This window comes from Dermacentor albipictus, chromosome 1 (assembly GCF_038994185.2).
Source record: "Dermacentor albipictus isolate Rhodes 1998 colony chromosome 1, USDA_Dalb.pri_finalv2, whole genome shotgun sequence".
In the NCBI taxonomy this organism is placed as follows: Eukaryota; Metazoa; Arthropoda; class Arachnida; order Ixodida; family Ixodidae; genus Dermacentor; species Dermacentor albipictus.
In genome coordinates, this window is record NC_091821.1 from 366,032,679 (window position 1) to 366,048,298 (window position 15,620).

Consider the following 15,620-nt stretch of genomic DNA (forward strand, 5'->3'; position numbering starts at 1 on the left):
GCGAGAGCAATGTTTTGAAGCTGCGGGATAATCAAAGTGGCGGCAATAGTGGCTTCAATTAATGCTGTATTGAACAACACATTTGAAAAATCGGATGGCGAAGGGTTTCAGAGTGAAAAATTTCAGATGTCCTTGCACATTAGCTATATGGGGTACATAGTGATTCCGCGAAGGCCTCCAAATTATCAGGCATGTCCGAAAAATTAGTCGTTCATTGTAATGTGAGTCAAAGTGACAAGAAGACTTTGGATCATCATGCAAATTACACTTGCAAAACAAGACCAGTTAAATTGCCTGTGCCATCTAAAAGCATTCTAAAATAAGTGAACACTTTCATGCAAAGAGCATGCCAAAAATGCGGCTGCTATGCAATATGCACATTCACTATTATTGCTTGTTGTACTCACGCATCTTCAACATTTCACAACTTAGGTTATTCCTTACTGCTTTGTTCGGCAAACCTGCGCTGCCATATTTTGTAAGGCTAAGAGTAAAGCCACAGTCAGTTTCACACATGATACCAACATCTCCCACACACACATTTAGTATTATTTTGACATGTATGCCTCACTTTTGGTAAAGAAAACATCGTGTTCTAATGTTTTGATATGAATTTTATAAAATTGCTGAATCTGACTAGAAGTTTAGGGAAAATGGCCTGAAGCGGATCGTTGTTGATGAAACACTATGGTCAAATTTTGGTTTTCACTTCTCAGCCACTACGTGTATTGAGGATCTGAGTGAGTGCTCCATTTAAGGCTGCTTAAAAATTTAAACTTAGCATTCACTCCTACTCGGTTCTAAAAGAAAGGCTGGTGCTTGTCTTCCCTTTGTGTGTCTTGCCTCACTTAAGTCAGCATTGGTCTATAAGAGTGGCAAGCCTAAATTTTCTTTATAGAACGTGCAATTTGTCACACAGGCATTTCAAAGGCTTTCGAACTGATAGCATGTCACGTCAGTGGTGAATTAGGCATCACAGGGTTTGTAGCGGTCCTTGAAGCCGTTGAAAACCCTGGAATATAAGAATAGCATTTTCAAGGCCTTGAAACCCTTAATTATTTTGAAGTCCTTAAATATTCTTGAATTTCGTCAATTGGCTTTCATTCAGCGGGTTTTTAGCGGATGCATCTTGGACGCCTGGCGACTACGTGTTCGAGCCAACCAAAGCATCCAATCCATTTCTGTAGCCCCAACGCAGTAGCGTGGTTATAGTGGCGGCAACTATAGAGTTTCATACAATAATTACTAGAGGGAACTCTGGTGCTAGTGTCTACGGGAGCTGCAATGAGAGCAGTCGTACCGGCATGAGAATTATAGGAAGTACATAGATTTGCCTAAACTTCGTCCTTTTGGCTTCAAACGGCTTTGTGACTTTGTAAACTCATCATTTTCAACAATGTACTGCGTAATAAATTATTAAATGAACATCATTAAAATTGTCCGGCAGCAGGATTCGAACACAGGAACTCTAGTACAGAAGCCTGATATTGAAGCCATTAAGCCATGTACGCTTGCATCGACAAGCGCATGAAACTCCCTAATGAATTTATCGCAGGCGTGCCAGTGCCTTGAGACGCTTGGCACGTTTCTATTTGGCCACCTAGACAAGCTCAGCCGTTGCAATTAATAGCAATTGTGCATGTTCGTGGCGTCTTCTGCACTTCGAAGAGTACAGATTAAGCTGAAACTTATGATAATAAGATTTATATAGCGTAATATACAAAGCCATAAGAACGTCTGAATCCACAAGCACGAAGATCAGACAAATCCGTGTACTTCCCATTATTCCCATGGTGGTACAACGACTGCAGCGCCAGAGTTCCCTCTAGTAATTATTGTAAGAAACTCTATGGCGGCAACGACCGCAGCTAAGCCTACCTCCGTTGTGGGCAAGCATAGTGCACGAGTAATCGCTGTCGCGTCTTTCATAGCTGCAATGTGCAGCAGTCGTGGTTAAACAGTGCTACTTATAGGGAGTGGATTTCTCCGGATATGTCAAATTCGCATCAGGCATACCTTCGATGTATCATCAATGGGTGAGTCAGCCTTCAAAAGTCATATGAAGATCGCAAAACGCATTGCAAACACGAAAGCGACTACGACGCATAGTACCATGTGGAGCTACTTGAGGGCAATTGCTTATGAGCAACACATCGAGCCAGCTCTATCAACGTCGTCGGATGTAAGCAGCCTGTGCAAAGCGCACACATGTGTGACCAATGCAGAGATACTGTGGACCCTGATAATGGTAACATCACACTATTCCTACAACTCGTCATCACACACAGGGGAATTGTTCAAGAAACTGTTCCCTGATACCGAAATCGCTAAGGCATTTTCCTGCAGTGAAAGAAAATCTGCATACGTAGTGTGCCATGGTCTTACACCATTTTTTCTCTCGTGCTTACAACGTGAATTAGAGCAATCTGATGGCTACACCGTTCTGTTTGATGAGTCTTTGAACACCTGCCTGTAGAGAAAACAGATGGACATCCATTTGCGGTACTGGAGCGTAATCCCCGAGCGTGTAACCACGAGATATTATATGTCGGTGTTCACGGGACGTTTGACTGCCGAAGACCTTCCGGAGAAGTTTCTGGCTGCCTTGGCAGATTTGCCGCTGGCGAAAACTGTCCAGCTGTCTATGGATGGCCCCAGTGTCAACCTAATGTGTTTTAGGGAAATGCAGGAATACTTACAGCAGAACCATCAAGTTCAGTGTTTAGACCTGGGCACTTGCAGACTGCATACAATACATAACTCTTACAGGGCGGGTGTTTTGCCAGCAAGTGGGGCATAGAGAATCTTCTTTCAAGCCTTCTCAGTGCCATTTTTCATGATGCGTCAGTGCAAAGAGAAGACTTCTCTACTGTGAAAGGCCAAATGCCATTTCCTCTGACTTTGTTGTTCATCGCTGGGTAGAAAATGTTGTTGTGATTGAACGTGCCATTGCACTGTGGGGTGATGTGAAAAGGTAGGTGGAATGTGCAAAAAAGAAAGAGGTGAACTTTCCAAAGTGTGCCTCATTCAGACAGCTCTGAGAATTTTGCCAGGACCCACTTCTGTTGGCCAAACTGAACTTTGCTCTCGGCATCGAGTAATACCATTCCTCACGGAATATCAAATGGACGCACCACTGATGTTCTTTTTAAAAAGAGATGTGGAGTGTCTCGTGAGGAAACTTCTCACAAGATTCATGAAGTGCTCAGTGCTGTCAGCTTCCACAGAAATTGTCGGCTTGCTCAAAGTGGATCTCGTAAACCCAAATAACCGTGAGAAAGAAGAATAACCTCAGAGAAAGTTGACATTGAGCATGCAGCTGAAGAAAGGGTCAAAGCCGCAAAGGTGAGCACCAAGGACATATTTGCCTTTAGGATGGAATGCAAACAGTTCCTTATCAGTACTACCAAGAAAATTCTGTAAAAGAGCTGGCTGACATACCATCTAGTTAGGAGCCTGTCTTCGCTATACCCTCACCAAATGACCTCAAAGCCAGATGAGTGCCTCACAGGCTTCAGGAAAGTATTAGATGTGCTCATTGCAGTTGGACAATTGGTTGAGCATGAGTGTGATTCTGTCCTAGGCGAATACACAGAACTTCTGCAAGAGAAGAAACACAACCTGTGGCAGTTTGACAAACACTCTTTTAACTTAGATGAGTTGTACCTTGAGCTCTTGAAGGTTAACTCATCCTATAAGCACTTGTGGAAAGTTGTCCAACTTCTTGTCTTGAGCCACGAGCAGGCAACTGTTGAAAGAGGCTTCAGCGTGAACCACCAGGTCTCTGTCGAAAACCTGAAGGAGATCTCATATGTGTCGTAGCGAATCGTTTACGATGCAGTAAGCAAGGCTGGTGGCATCCTGAGCATTGTAATAACGAAGGAATTGCGTAGATCTGTCTTGGCCGCAGACAACTGCTATCGAGCCTACTTGGAGGATAAAAAAGAGAAGTGATCGAGCAGTCAAAGGCATCAAAGAGAAGCCAAAGTGAAGAAGAAATACACGGCATGAAGACGAAGAGGAGGAGGCTGGAGGCAACAATTGTGAATTTAACAGCTTGTGCTGACAACTATGCTGAGCAGGCAGAAGCTACAAGCCACATCGCCTTCATTGTGAAGTCCAACAGTTTGAGAAAAACGGCAAAAGAAAAGACTCTGGAGCTTGCAGAAATGGATGACAAGTTGAAGGGAAAGCTTCGGGAACTTAATCGTGGGTCCACTGTTTGAGAATGCGCCTCTTTTTGTGCATGTGTGCAATATGTCTAGATTGTGAAATTAATTAGTTTAAGCAAACCGGCAAAAGGAATGTTGACACCTGCAGAAAACAATGCAGTGAGACCAACAATAAACGAAAAATGAGCTGAGAAAAGAAGTTGTGAAAACTTTTTAGTTAGCTATTGATTGTGGAAAATGTGCCTACTTTTGTTTGTGTGCAGTAAAAAATGTGCTTCATTGCTGTAAAGCATGTTGTGGTCTTTTTCTATGATATCAGAAAGTCTTGTTTCAAGTCCTCGAAAATTTTTTGTTAGGGCCTTGAAAGTCCTTACAAACCCTTGAATTTTTTCTGTCACAATGGCTATGAACCCTGCATCACTACAAAGGCAGCTTCAATCGTTGGCGAGTCGGTGATCTATCAAGTAGGAGTTGTTCACAACTCTGTCGAACTCGAAAGCATTCAAGCAACAGGCATGGCCACCCTTGTCAGTAGCTTATTTGCACTGCAGTCAGTGGCAGCCCAAGAATTCAGTACAAGATCCAACCATGCATTCTCACTGCACTTTCTGTCTATGCTTGTGAACTCCAGAACATAGTTCCCAAGAGATGCAAATATTTCCACTATGGGAATGTATCTGACATTACTGCATTACGGAAAGCTATGATACAAAAGCAAATTATATGTAAATGCATGGTTCTTTTGGTCAAGAAAGCTATTGTAATATAGAATTCTCAAACAGCAATAAGGGCAGGACATTAAAGCCACTCAAGACTGTTAACAATAGGGAAGGTTAAGTTTTATGTAGTTTTTTAAGATGTTCGTTTATTTGTTAATTTATTTATGTATTTGTTTACTTATTTGTTAATACTGTCAATCTCATCAGGGATCATAACAGGAAAGGCATGTATGTATATAAGTAATCTTAACACACAACATACGAGGGCAAATCAGAAAATATTTGCCCATATTTTTCTTCAGTCAAAATAAGGTACATACAGATAATTAAGATATATATACTGTTCTACATTTCTACATACCTTCCACTATTTTTTCACATAGTCCTCACACCAGTTCAGGCATTTGTCCTATCACAGCACTAAATTTGAGATGCCCCTGTCATCAGTCAGCAACACATGCGGCCTCCCCGAACGCTTATTGTCGTGCAAGTCTTCACAGCCTTTTGTGTGAACTCGCAACACCGCCACCCCACACTTCTGAAAGCGAGACACCTTTCCCCATGTGTAGGCTCCATTTCTCTATGGTTCTCGATGGGCATTCGTCCCTTGCTCCATAGAAAATGAATCACACTTCGTTGTTCATATGCCATGGACGTGTGAAGTACAGCTACCATCTTCAAGTGACAGCAGCGTCGTGCCACGGAGCTACCAGCAGATAAGGCCGGGTCGATTCAAGAAACGTCCACTGCTGGGATGGATATGTTGACTTTGCATTTACAGCTGTAATTTGGCTAAAAAAAGATATCTGATTCACCCTTGTACCAGTCTGTATAAATGTGACTACACAAGCTAAGTAGACAATAAGTAATAGCTTAACATATGGTAAGCAGAAATAACAGCAAGTAGCATGTGGCAGTAAAGGTAAGAATAATAAATTGTGAATAAACTATAAGGTTGAGTTTAGGTATCAGTAGTACAAGTAAAGACCATGCGTACAATAAATTGCACAGAAAATAAAAATAACACAGGTAATTTGCAAAGCATACGATTCTTTTTCAAATAACGATAAAAATATTGGTAATGTTTGGCTTTTTGTAGTAAAAGAATCCATCTTTTTCTATTCATGTGCCATTCAAGGAAAAAGGGAGTACTAATGACTTTCCGTATAAAATAAGGGGTTCATTTAATGTGAATGTCAGGTGGGTCGTTGAGTCACGCAAGCTTGGCTCAACTTTTTTTATGTAGAATATTGGCTCGTTATAGCAATTCTGTAGGTTAGTTTTTTTATTTTATATTTGTTGTAAATACATTTTAGTGCCTTTCTTTGAACAGCTTCTGGTTTGTTAATGAATTGTTTGATGAAGAAAAACCAAACAACAGTGGCATAATCCAAGATCGATCTAAAAAATGTGTTATATGTTAGTAACTTTGTACCTGGCTGTGCTAGTCTAAAACGTCTGTTTAAAAATAACTTTTTTAGTGCAGTTGAGGTAATGCTAACAGGCCAATCCTGTCCAAAGTTGTGTGTTAATGTTAAGCCAATGTACTTGTACTGTTTAAGTTGGTTAAGTGTGGTGCTATTCATGATGTACTGAAATTCCGATCTGTGCTTCTTTATTGTAATTGATTAGATAGACTTCTTTTATGTTCAGTGTCAATTGCCACAAACATTGCACTATCTGGACACCAATGTTAAAGCACTGTTTAAGGCCAAATGGTCATTATAAAAAACTTGATACAGAACATACTCGTCAGCAAAAATTCAACGTTAACGAGAATATTAGAGGGCAGGTCTTTAAGGTATAGAATAAATAAAACCAAACCATGGCGTCCATAGCTGCCATGGTTTAAAAGGAAAGTAGTTTCCTTTTGACTCAATACGCACGTCAGCTGCGTGCCTAAAAAGCTGCGTAGTCCTCATACATGATCGCACAGAATGCCTGCAGTTTCGTCTGCAGTTGCAGCGAACGGTAGTTCTGACCCTGTGCGTGCGTCGGCTGCGTGCTTTAAGCACCGCAAAGTCGCCGTTCATAATCGCATCAATAGCAGCTTTGGTTTCCTCTGTAACGACTGCGGCAAACAGTTGTTTCATTTTGACTTTGTGCAAAGCTGTCGTGGATGAAGAGCACCGGATACATTGCAATGGACGTGCGACCTGTTGGCGATCAGCTCACTAGCGAGAAAATAATCGGGATGAACGCACAGTTGTGCAAAGTGTGTTGCATATGAAGGCGCGTGCCGCACCTGTGAAGGAAGTCGCGAGGCCTTGAGCGCCACTGCGAGAGCCAATCAATCACAAGATGAGAATTGTAGCTTCCGCACTGCTTTTGTGCAAAATAGCAAAAGAATTTGCTTAATGTTTTCTGGGCACCCTCGATAATGCTACGTTCGATTAATTCGGACTCACTTTTTTTTTTTTCCCGTGAAATCTGAATTCACGAGGTCCTTGCTGTGAAATGTGATATGTACTATTCAAACTATTCATTCCGTTCAAAATTATTCGGCCAAATCACTATTCGCTTCGAACCTTAAATTCAATACTTGCCCAACCATACTCATTTGCAGCTCCTGTCAGGTACTTGAATAAATTGTGTTGCGGACTCGGGATTGTCCCACTGCAGTGATCCCCAAACCCTTCTGACTGGCATAGATCACCGTGATGTGATCTACATTAGTTGCAATGTGTTCCGCAGGACACATTGTCACTTAAAGCCTTAGGAATGTTACTGAACAGTGACACATCGCAATGACCTATCCTTGCAGTGCAGCAAACTGCCCCTTACTAATGTGGTGTGGGAGATGGTTACACTTGTGCTCATTGTAGTCTCCACACTTTATCCCTTGACATTTCTTACAAAGTCCAAATATAGAAGGGTTCTACGGCTCATGGTCAGATTACAGTCGAAGCTCACTTAATTCAAAACGTGACCTGAATACACGATCTGGCAGTTATATGCTCACAACCTAAGCACAATGGCACAAAAGCCTTGAAGAATAAGAAAAGTGTGGATGGAAAAGCCTAATAAATGCAACCACATTACGACACACGATACCCCAGAATATCTTTTTGCATTTGCTTAAGAATTTCTTTGTTTTTATGCAGTTCAACGATAAGCGGCAATACTTCCAAGCGGGTTACAACAAGCATCTAGGTGACAGAGGAATTTTCTTCAAGTTGAAAACGATCAGCAAGTGGCAACAAATGAGGTACGTGTGGAACCTGAACAAGTACTAATCCTGTAAGGCCCACACGGATGACCAATGACATACTAGAAATAAAAATGTTATTGCCTCCACTTTTGTGTACCTATTTCTTTCTTCAGTGAGAGCCTATACATTTCTAGCGAAAACAGAGTGCAAGACTCAAGCAGGTGAAATTAGGATGCTGTGACATATGTGCATAGTGGCAAGAAAAAACAATGAGGTTAGTTAACAAAGTCTGCATTCATTTCACCATCACACAAGATAGGGAGTTAAAACTAAAGGAAATACAGCGAAGTCCACAAAAGGATGTCTCCCGTTCGCTACCCTGTATATCCTGGCAAAAGAGAAAATGGCTATGAAAGATGAGAGAAAAGAAATGAAAAATATGAAAGTAAGGAACAAGCAAAGAATTGTTATACATATGGTGCCTGCATGACACGTATGTGTTATCTACGTGACGTTTAAGAAGTGCCATCCATTAATGACATGTTTCAAAGTACTGCGAGGTCTTTCACGACTGTCCCTCTAACTTCTCAGGTAAAACAGACTTCCTTTAATTGAATCAATTAGAAGTAACAAGAACACGCAAACTCCTTGTTGTTTGCATTGAATCACATCCAATAGCAAAAAAAATTGGCTGAAGGCTTAGCTTGGTTAAGCCTGGAAGATTGCGAAAGCAATACCCTTGGCTGCGCCTTGGTTCGGCTGATGGTGTGGACATGGTTGCCCTTTGTTAAATTTATGGCTATACATCATCCGACATAGCGCAAGGCAGCGCGCCTACCACTGCGAGGAGCCGAGCTGTAGCCCCATTTATCCTACTAGCGTGACGTCACACCAGCGAGCGCCCTCTCTCGGTAGCGCCGCAGCAGCGGCGCGCAAGGCTTCGCCTCCACCATCGATGCCGCGAGCTGGGGCCCCGTCTCTCGGTCTGGCGTGACGTCACACGGTCACGTGACGCGCAGCTGTGTAAGGAGGCGCCACGACCACCGATGGGCCGAAAGTGCGAGCAGTATTGCTTTCGCAATGCAACCGACATGCATGTGGAACCGCAGCGGCATTTATGCGCGCCTTGCGGCGTTAAGGCGGGTTTGAACAGCTGAACTCAAACACGGGGAGAAGGAGCCAGACAAGGACATCGCGTCGTGGAACTATCAACTGAGTTTTATTTCCCCGCACGCGAATGGATATATATATATATGTATATATATATACGAGAAGGAACGGGATTAACTGAGGGGCGCGATTTTTTTTATTAGTCATAAGAAGCCAACAAACACTGACACCAAGGACAACATAGGGAGAATTGCTTGTGCTTAATAGATTAAATAAAGAAACGGTAAATTAATGGAAATGAAAGTGTATGAAGTGTAGTGGGTAACATGCATGTGGCGCTGTGCGGACTGTCACCGCTGCGGCGCGGGACCCGAGCTCGGGTAGCTGATAACAGCTAGGACTCGCGATCAAGAGCCACTTGCGATCCCGCGTACGAGCTGCAATAAACCCCCTTTCATTTGGTGGAGCTGCGGGGTAGACCTCGGAAACTGGAACTCCGAAGCCGGACGCTACCGACTGCTGCGACCATGCCTGACGAAACCACCCAGGAAGATGCACCACAGCCTCCGGCGGTCATCGTTTCCGGTGTGTTGCGCCAGCGTGATCATGCCATCTTTAGCAGCACCGATGATCATGACGTGGAGGATTGGTTGTCATCTTACGAACGGGCGAGCCAGCATAACAAGTGGGACGACGTCACGAAGTTGCCCAACGTGCTGTTTTACTTAACCGGCATCGCGAACCTCTGGTTCCGAAACCACGAACACGATTTCGCAACATGGAGCACATTCAAAACAAGTTTCGCAGAAGTGTTCGGGCGCCCCGCTGTGCGCAAGCTTCGCGCAGAACAACGCTTACGGGGGCGTGCGCATCATCACGGTCAAACTTTCACAAGTTACATCGGAGATGTCATTGACCTGTGTAAGCGCGTGAATCCGTCAATGTCAGAACAGGACAAGATAAAACACGTTATGAAAGGCATTGATGAGGACGCCTTTTAGGTGTTAGCGAAGGATCCGCGAACCGTGGCCGAAGTTATCAATTTGTGTCAAAGTTTTGAAGAGCTACGGAAACAACGCATCTTAGCTCGGCGCCCACCGCCTACGGAAGATTCGTTAGCCGCATTAATTATTGGCGACAACCACACAACTTTGCTGACGCAAATAAAGGAATTCGTGCGCGAGGAGGTCGCACGACAGCTCTCGATTTTGCCGACCACGGAGAAGCCTTCTCAATGTTTGGCTCCAGCGCTCCGACAGATAATTCAAGAGCAAGTGACCGAAGCTCTTCCACCTCCGTGTCAGCCGGCTCCCGTGGCCGCGCCTCTGACGTATGCTGAAGCTGTTGCACGGGCGCCTCGTCTACAGGGGTTCTCTCCTCCGTCTTCAGCGCCTCGCCCACCGGTGTTCTCTCCTCCGCCTTCGCCTCGCCAGCCGGCGGATCCCTTTTTCAGTGCACAGCAGCAGGGTCCAAATCCTTGGCGCACTGCTGACAACCGCCCAATATGGCATGCCTGCGGTACCCCGGGTCATGTAGTGCGCTTCTGCCGCCGGCGCTTGCCGGCCTTCGTGGGCAGCCCGCGACGACCCAGCTCCGACTTCCGACCTTTCCGTATGCTTTCACGACCACCACCGGAAGTCTACGCTGCTGATGACATACCGGCACCGCAGTCGCAGCTCTACGGCACTCGTCGCTCGCCTTCCCCTCGTCGGCGCTCACTCTCACCCATGCGTCGTAGACCGAGTGCCAGTACTACTGAGGCGGAAAACTGATTTCCGTAGTTCCTGAGGCACAAACTGCGTCATCGTCGGAACATCAAAGTCCTCGTTTTTCCCCCGCTAATGTTATTGAAGTGTCCGTTGATGGCATCAAATCCCTTGCGCTCGTCGATACAGGTGCTGCTGTATCCGTGATTAGTGAGAAGCTTTGTCGTGCATTGCGGAAAGTGACCATGAAGCCTTCGGTTCCATTGCTTAGAACAGCCAGTGCGCAACAAGTACAGCCAGTCGCTATGTGCACTGCCAGGGTGCTGATTCGAGACATTTTGTATTCGATTGATTTCTTTGTGTTAACTTGTTGCTCCCACGATGTCATTCTCGGTTGAGATTTTCTGTCGCGCCATCATGCCATCATTGACTGTGCACGTGCTGAGGTTCAGTTCTCCGTTCTGTGCGATTTGCCATCTCACGACTTTCAAGTTCAGGATCTTAGCAGGATCTGTGTAGCTTCAGATACTGACCTTCCTCTTCATAGTGCTGTATTTGTCCCTCTTTCATGCGCATGGCTCGCCTAAGCAACGGTCATGTTTACACCCGCTGCCGTCTTCATTCGCCGCCAGCCTATATTGTTACCTTTCGCCCTCCTCACAGTTCACCATGGTGCTGCAGAAATACGTACTGATTTCAAACCCAAATTCGTACACTTTGGCTTTGCACTGTGGCGAGACTATTGGTACCGTCGAGTCTGTGGACGCTGACGCTATTGTGCATTTCCCTATGGCCGACGACGTAGATACTGCCAACGTAACAGCACTGACACCCCATGTGCCATCTAAACGAGTACCACCGGATGTTTTTTGTCGCTCCATTGCCGATGACCTCGAGCCGACACAACGTGAGCGACTAATTACTCTTTTAAATGATTTTCACGCCTCTTTTGACTGGAACCAAGCATCATTAGGCCGCACAAGTACCGTCTCTCACCACATTGATGCGGGACATCACGCACCATTACGCCAGCGTCCGTACCGCGTGTCATCCACCGAGCGTCGTGTCATCACCGAGCAAGTTGAAGACATGCTTGACCGTGGTGTTATTAAGCCATCCTGCAGCCCTTGGTCATCGCCCGTAGTACTCATTAAGGAAAAAGATGGCTCGATTCGTTCCTGTGTGGACTATCGTCGCCTCAACAAGATTACACGAAAATATATCTATCCTCTACCGCGCATAGATGACGCCCTGGATTGTTTACATGGTGCTGAGTTCTTTTCTTCTTTGGACTTGCGATCGGGCTGTTGGCAAGTGCCAGTGGATGAATCCGACCGCTCCAAAACAGCTTTCATTACGCCTGATGGCCTGTATGAGTTTATAGTAATGCCATTCGGCCTCTGCAATGCGCCCGCGACATTCGAAAGAATGATGGACAATATTCTGCGAGGCCTCAAATGGAAGACGTGCCTGTGTTATTTAGACGACGTGGTAGTTTTCTCCTCTGATTTCACCACTCACCTCTCTCGTCTACGCGAAGTCCTTACTTGCCTTGACACCGCCGGCCTTCAAATTAGCTTGAAAAAGTGCCGCTTGGGCGCCCGCCAGCTGACCATACTTGGCCACCTCGTTTCCAAAGACGGCGTCCGTCCCGACCCTGACAAACTTTGTGCTGTAGCAGAATTTCCGCGGCCGACTACACTGAAAGAGCTCCGAAGTTTTATCGGCCTTTGCTCTTATTTTCGACGCTTTGCGCGCAATTTTGCCTGCATCATTGCTCCCCTGACCAAGCTCCTGGCTGACCCAGGTGACCTTCGCGATTGGACTCCGGCATGTGACCAAGCCTTCACATGCACTCTGCGTCGTCTGCTGACCTCACCGCCTGTTCTACGCCACTATGACCCGACTGCACCGACCGAAGTTCATACGGACGCCAGTGGCGTTGGTCTTGGAGCCGTCCTTGCGCAACGCATGCCTGGCTTGCCGGAATATGCGGTTGCATATGCGAGTCGTGCCCTCACGAAGGCAGAAACCAATTATTCCGTCACAGAAAAAGAATGTTTGGCTATAGTTTGGACGTTAAACAAATTTCGCCCTTACTTGTATGGCCATCCGTTCGATGTTGTGACAGACCACCACGCGCTCTGCTGGCTTGCGTCACTGAACGACCCGTCATGCAGGCCGTCTTGGACGTTGGGCTCTTCGGCTCCAAGAATTTGACATTCGCATCATCTATCGATCCGGGCGCCAACATTCTGATGCCGATGCACTCTCCCGATCGCCCATGCGATCCGACGAGACGCCACCCTCACACATAGAGTGCCCGGTTGCTACACTTGCTGTTGACCCGCCGTGGTTGCTCAGTGGCTATGGTGTTAGGCTGCTGAGCACGAGGTCGCGGGATCGAATCCCGGCCATGGCGGCCGCATTTCGATGGGGGCGAAATGCGAAAACACCCGTGTACTTAGATTTAGGTGCACGTTAAAAAACCCCAGGTGGTCGAAATTTCCGGATCCCCCACTACGGCGTGCCTCATAATCAGAAAGTGGTTTTGGCACGTAAAACCCCATAATTTAATTCTTTTTATACACTTGCTGTTACTGACATGCCGTCTGAACAGAGGAAAGATCCGTGGATTGTGTCTCTCATTGACATTCTACACAGTTCTTCGGCGGCTACATGCCCTCGAGCCCTTCGTCGTCAAGCCACCCATTTCGTGCTACGGGACACCATCTTGTACCGCCGAAATTATCAGCCGGACGGTCGCAAATGGCTGCTAGTCATCCTTCGCCATTTGCGCTCCGACATATGCACATATTTCCACGCCGACCCACAACAAGCTCATGCTGGCGTCCTGAAAACCTACGAGCGGCTCCGCCCGCGCTACTACTGGCGCGGCATGTATTCGTATGTCCGCAAATACATTCGGTCATGCGTAGTTTGTCAGCGATGCAAGACATCTCCTCATACGACAGGCCCTCTGTGACCTTTACCGTGTCCTGCACGTCCTTTTGATCGGATTGGAATTGACCTTTATGGGCCTCTTCCATCCACTGCTAAAGGAAATCGTTGGATAATTGCCGCAGTAGACCACCTCACAAGATATGCCGAAACTGCTGCACTTGCTTCGGCTGCTGCTCGTGACGTCGCCACATTCATGTTACGGCATTTCATCTTACGGCATGGCGCACCGCGAGAACTGCTCAGCGACCGAGGCCGTGTCTTCTTGTCCGAAGTTATTAATGAGCTATACTCGCCGCTTGCCGAACTATTCACCGCACCACTACGGCGTATCACCCACAGACTAACGGTCTAACCGAACGGTTAGACCGTTAGTCTGTGGGTGTGGGTTAGTCTGTGGTTAGTCTGTGGTTAGTCTGTGGGTTAGTCCGGTAGTCTGTGGGTCTGTGTTAGACTCTTGGTGAGATGCTCACCATGTATGTTGCGTCTGATCATTCCAATTGGGACGATGTCCTCCCTTTTGTGACGTACGCGTATAATACCGCCGCTCAGGCTACCACAAGCTTCTCCCCATTTTTCCTTCTTTATGGACGTGAACCATCCACTACCCTCGACACCATGCTACCATATCATCCGGATGCCTCTGAATTCACCCCTCTTTCCGAAGTTGCTCGCCATGCTGAAGAGTACCGCCAACTGGCTCGCTCGTTCACGTCGGATACCCAAGGAATCCACAAACATCGCCACGACAACGGGCAGCCCACACAGTCCTTCGCCGTGGGCTCTCACGTCTGGCTTCAGCTGCCCTTCCTATCTCCAGGCCTTAGCCCAAAGCTTGCTCCGAAATATCAGGGTCCGTACCGGATCGTCGCGTGTACATCGCCGCTGAATTATGTGGTCGAACCGGTGACGCCATCTTCGGACAAACGCCGCCGTGGCTGCGAGACGGTTCACGTCATTCGCCTGAAGCCGTACCACGACCCCCTTATCGTGTCGTCACCTTAGGTCGCCAGGATGTCTCCTCTGCGCCGCGGGGGCAATTGTAGTAGGTAACATGCATGTGGCGCTGTGCGGACTGCCACCGCTGCGGCGCGGGACCCGAGCTCGGGCTGCTGATGCGAACAGCTAGGACTCGTGATCAAGAGCCACTTGCGATCCCGCGTACGAGCTGCAATAAACCCCCTTTCAGAAGAAACAACTTGCCGCAGGTGGGGACCAAACCCACAAACCATCGCATATATATATATATATATATATTACGTGTGGACAGACACAAGCAAAATAGGCTATTTACAGGCTATTTACACTGGAGCCAGAGAGCCAGGCCGAGACTCGCTCGCGCGAAGGGCTGTCAGGATTGGGGGCTCAATCCCATCGTCCGTGGTCCTTTGCCAAGATTGGAGTACGGCATGAATTCGGAGGTAGCTGGCCCATGCCGTCGTCCAACTTATTTACGCTGAGATCGTTGATGAAGTGAAGAACTGCTTCTCATCGAGAACGAGGAAAAGGGTTTATTTACAGAAATTAACTCAGTCTAACATGACTGCTTGAGAAAAAGAGTATCAGTCCAACATGACTGCATGAGAGAAGTGACTCAGTCTAACATGACTGCTCAAGAGAAGTGTCTCAGTCTAACATGACTGCTCAAGAGAAGTGTCTCAGCATTCGCACAACCACAGTTTTTATACACTCGATCCGCCGGGCCTACGACGCGGCGACTGTTCGTTTACTCATCACCAACTCGCCGCCGCTCTGCAGATCAGTTTACGTACACAAAGGCAACCGCGCTCTGATGCCCGAC

At 46.6% G+C, this 15,620-nt stretch overlaps 1 protein-coding gene across 1 annotated transcript in view; it reads left to right on the forward strand.

Moving 5' to 3' along the window:
• The window catches only part of ND-42 (NADH dehydrogenase (ubiquinone) subunit ND-42), a 34,435-nt gene extending 26,247 nt beyond the window's left edge, over positions 1 to 8,188 (forward strand). Inside the window, exon 8 of the mRNA XM_065438598.2 lies at positions 7,996 to 8,188. Coding sequence (XP_065294670.1) covers positions 7,996 to 8,127 — 132 coding nt within the window. The 3' untranslated portion in view covers positions 8,128 to 8,188. The remainder of the gene's footprint in view (positions 1 to 7,995) is intronic.
• Positions 8,189 to 15,620: the final 7,432 nt, after the last annotated feature.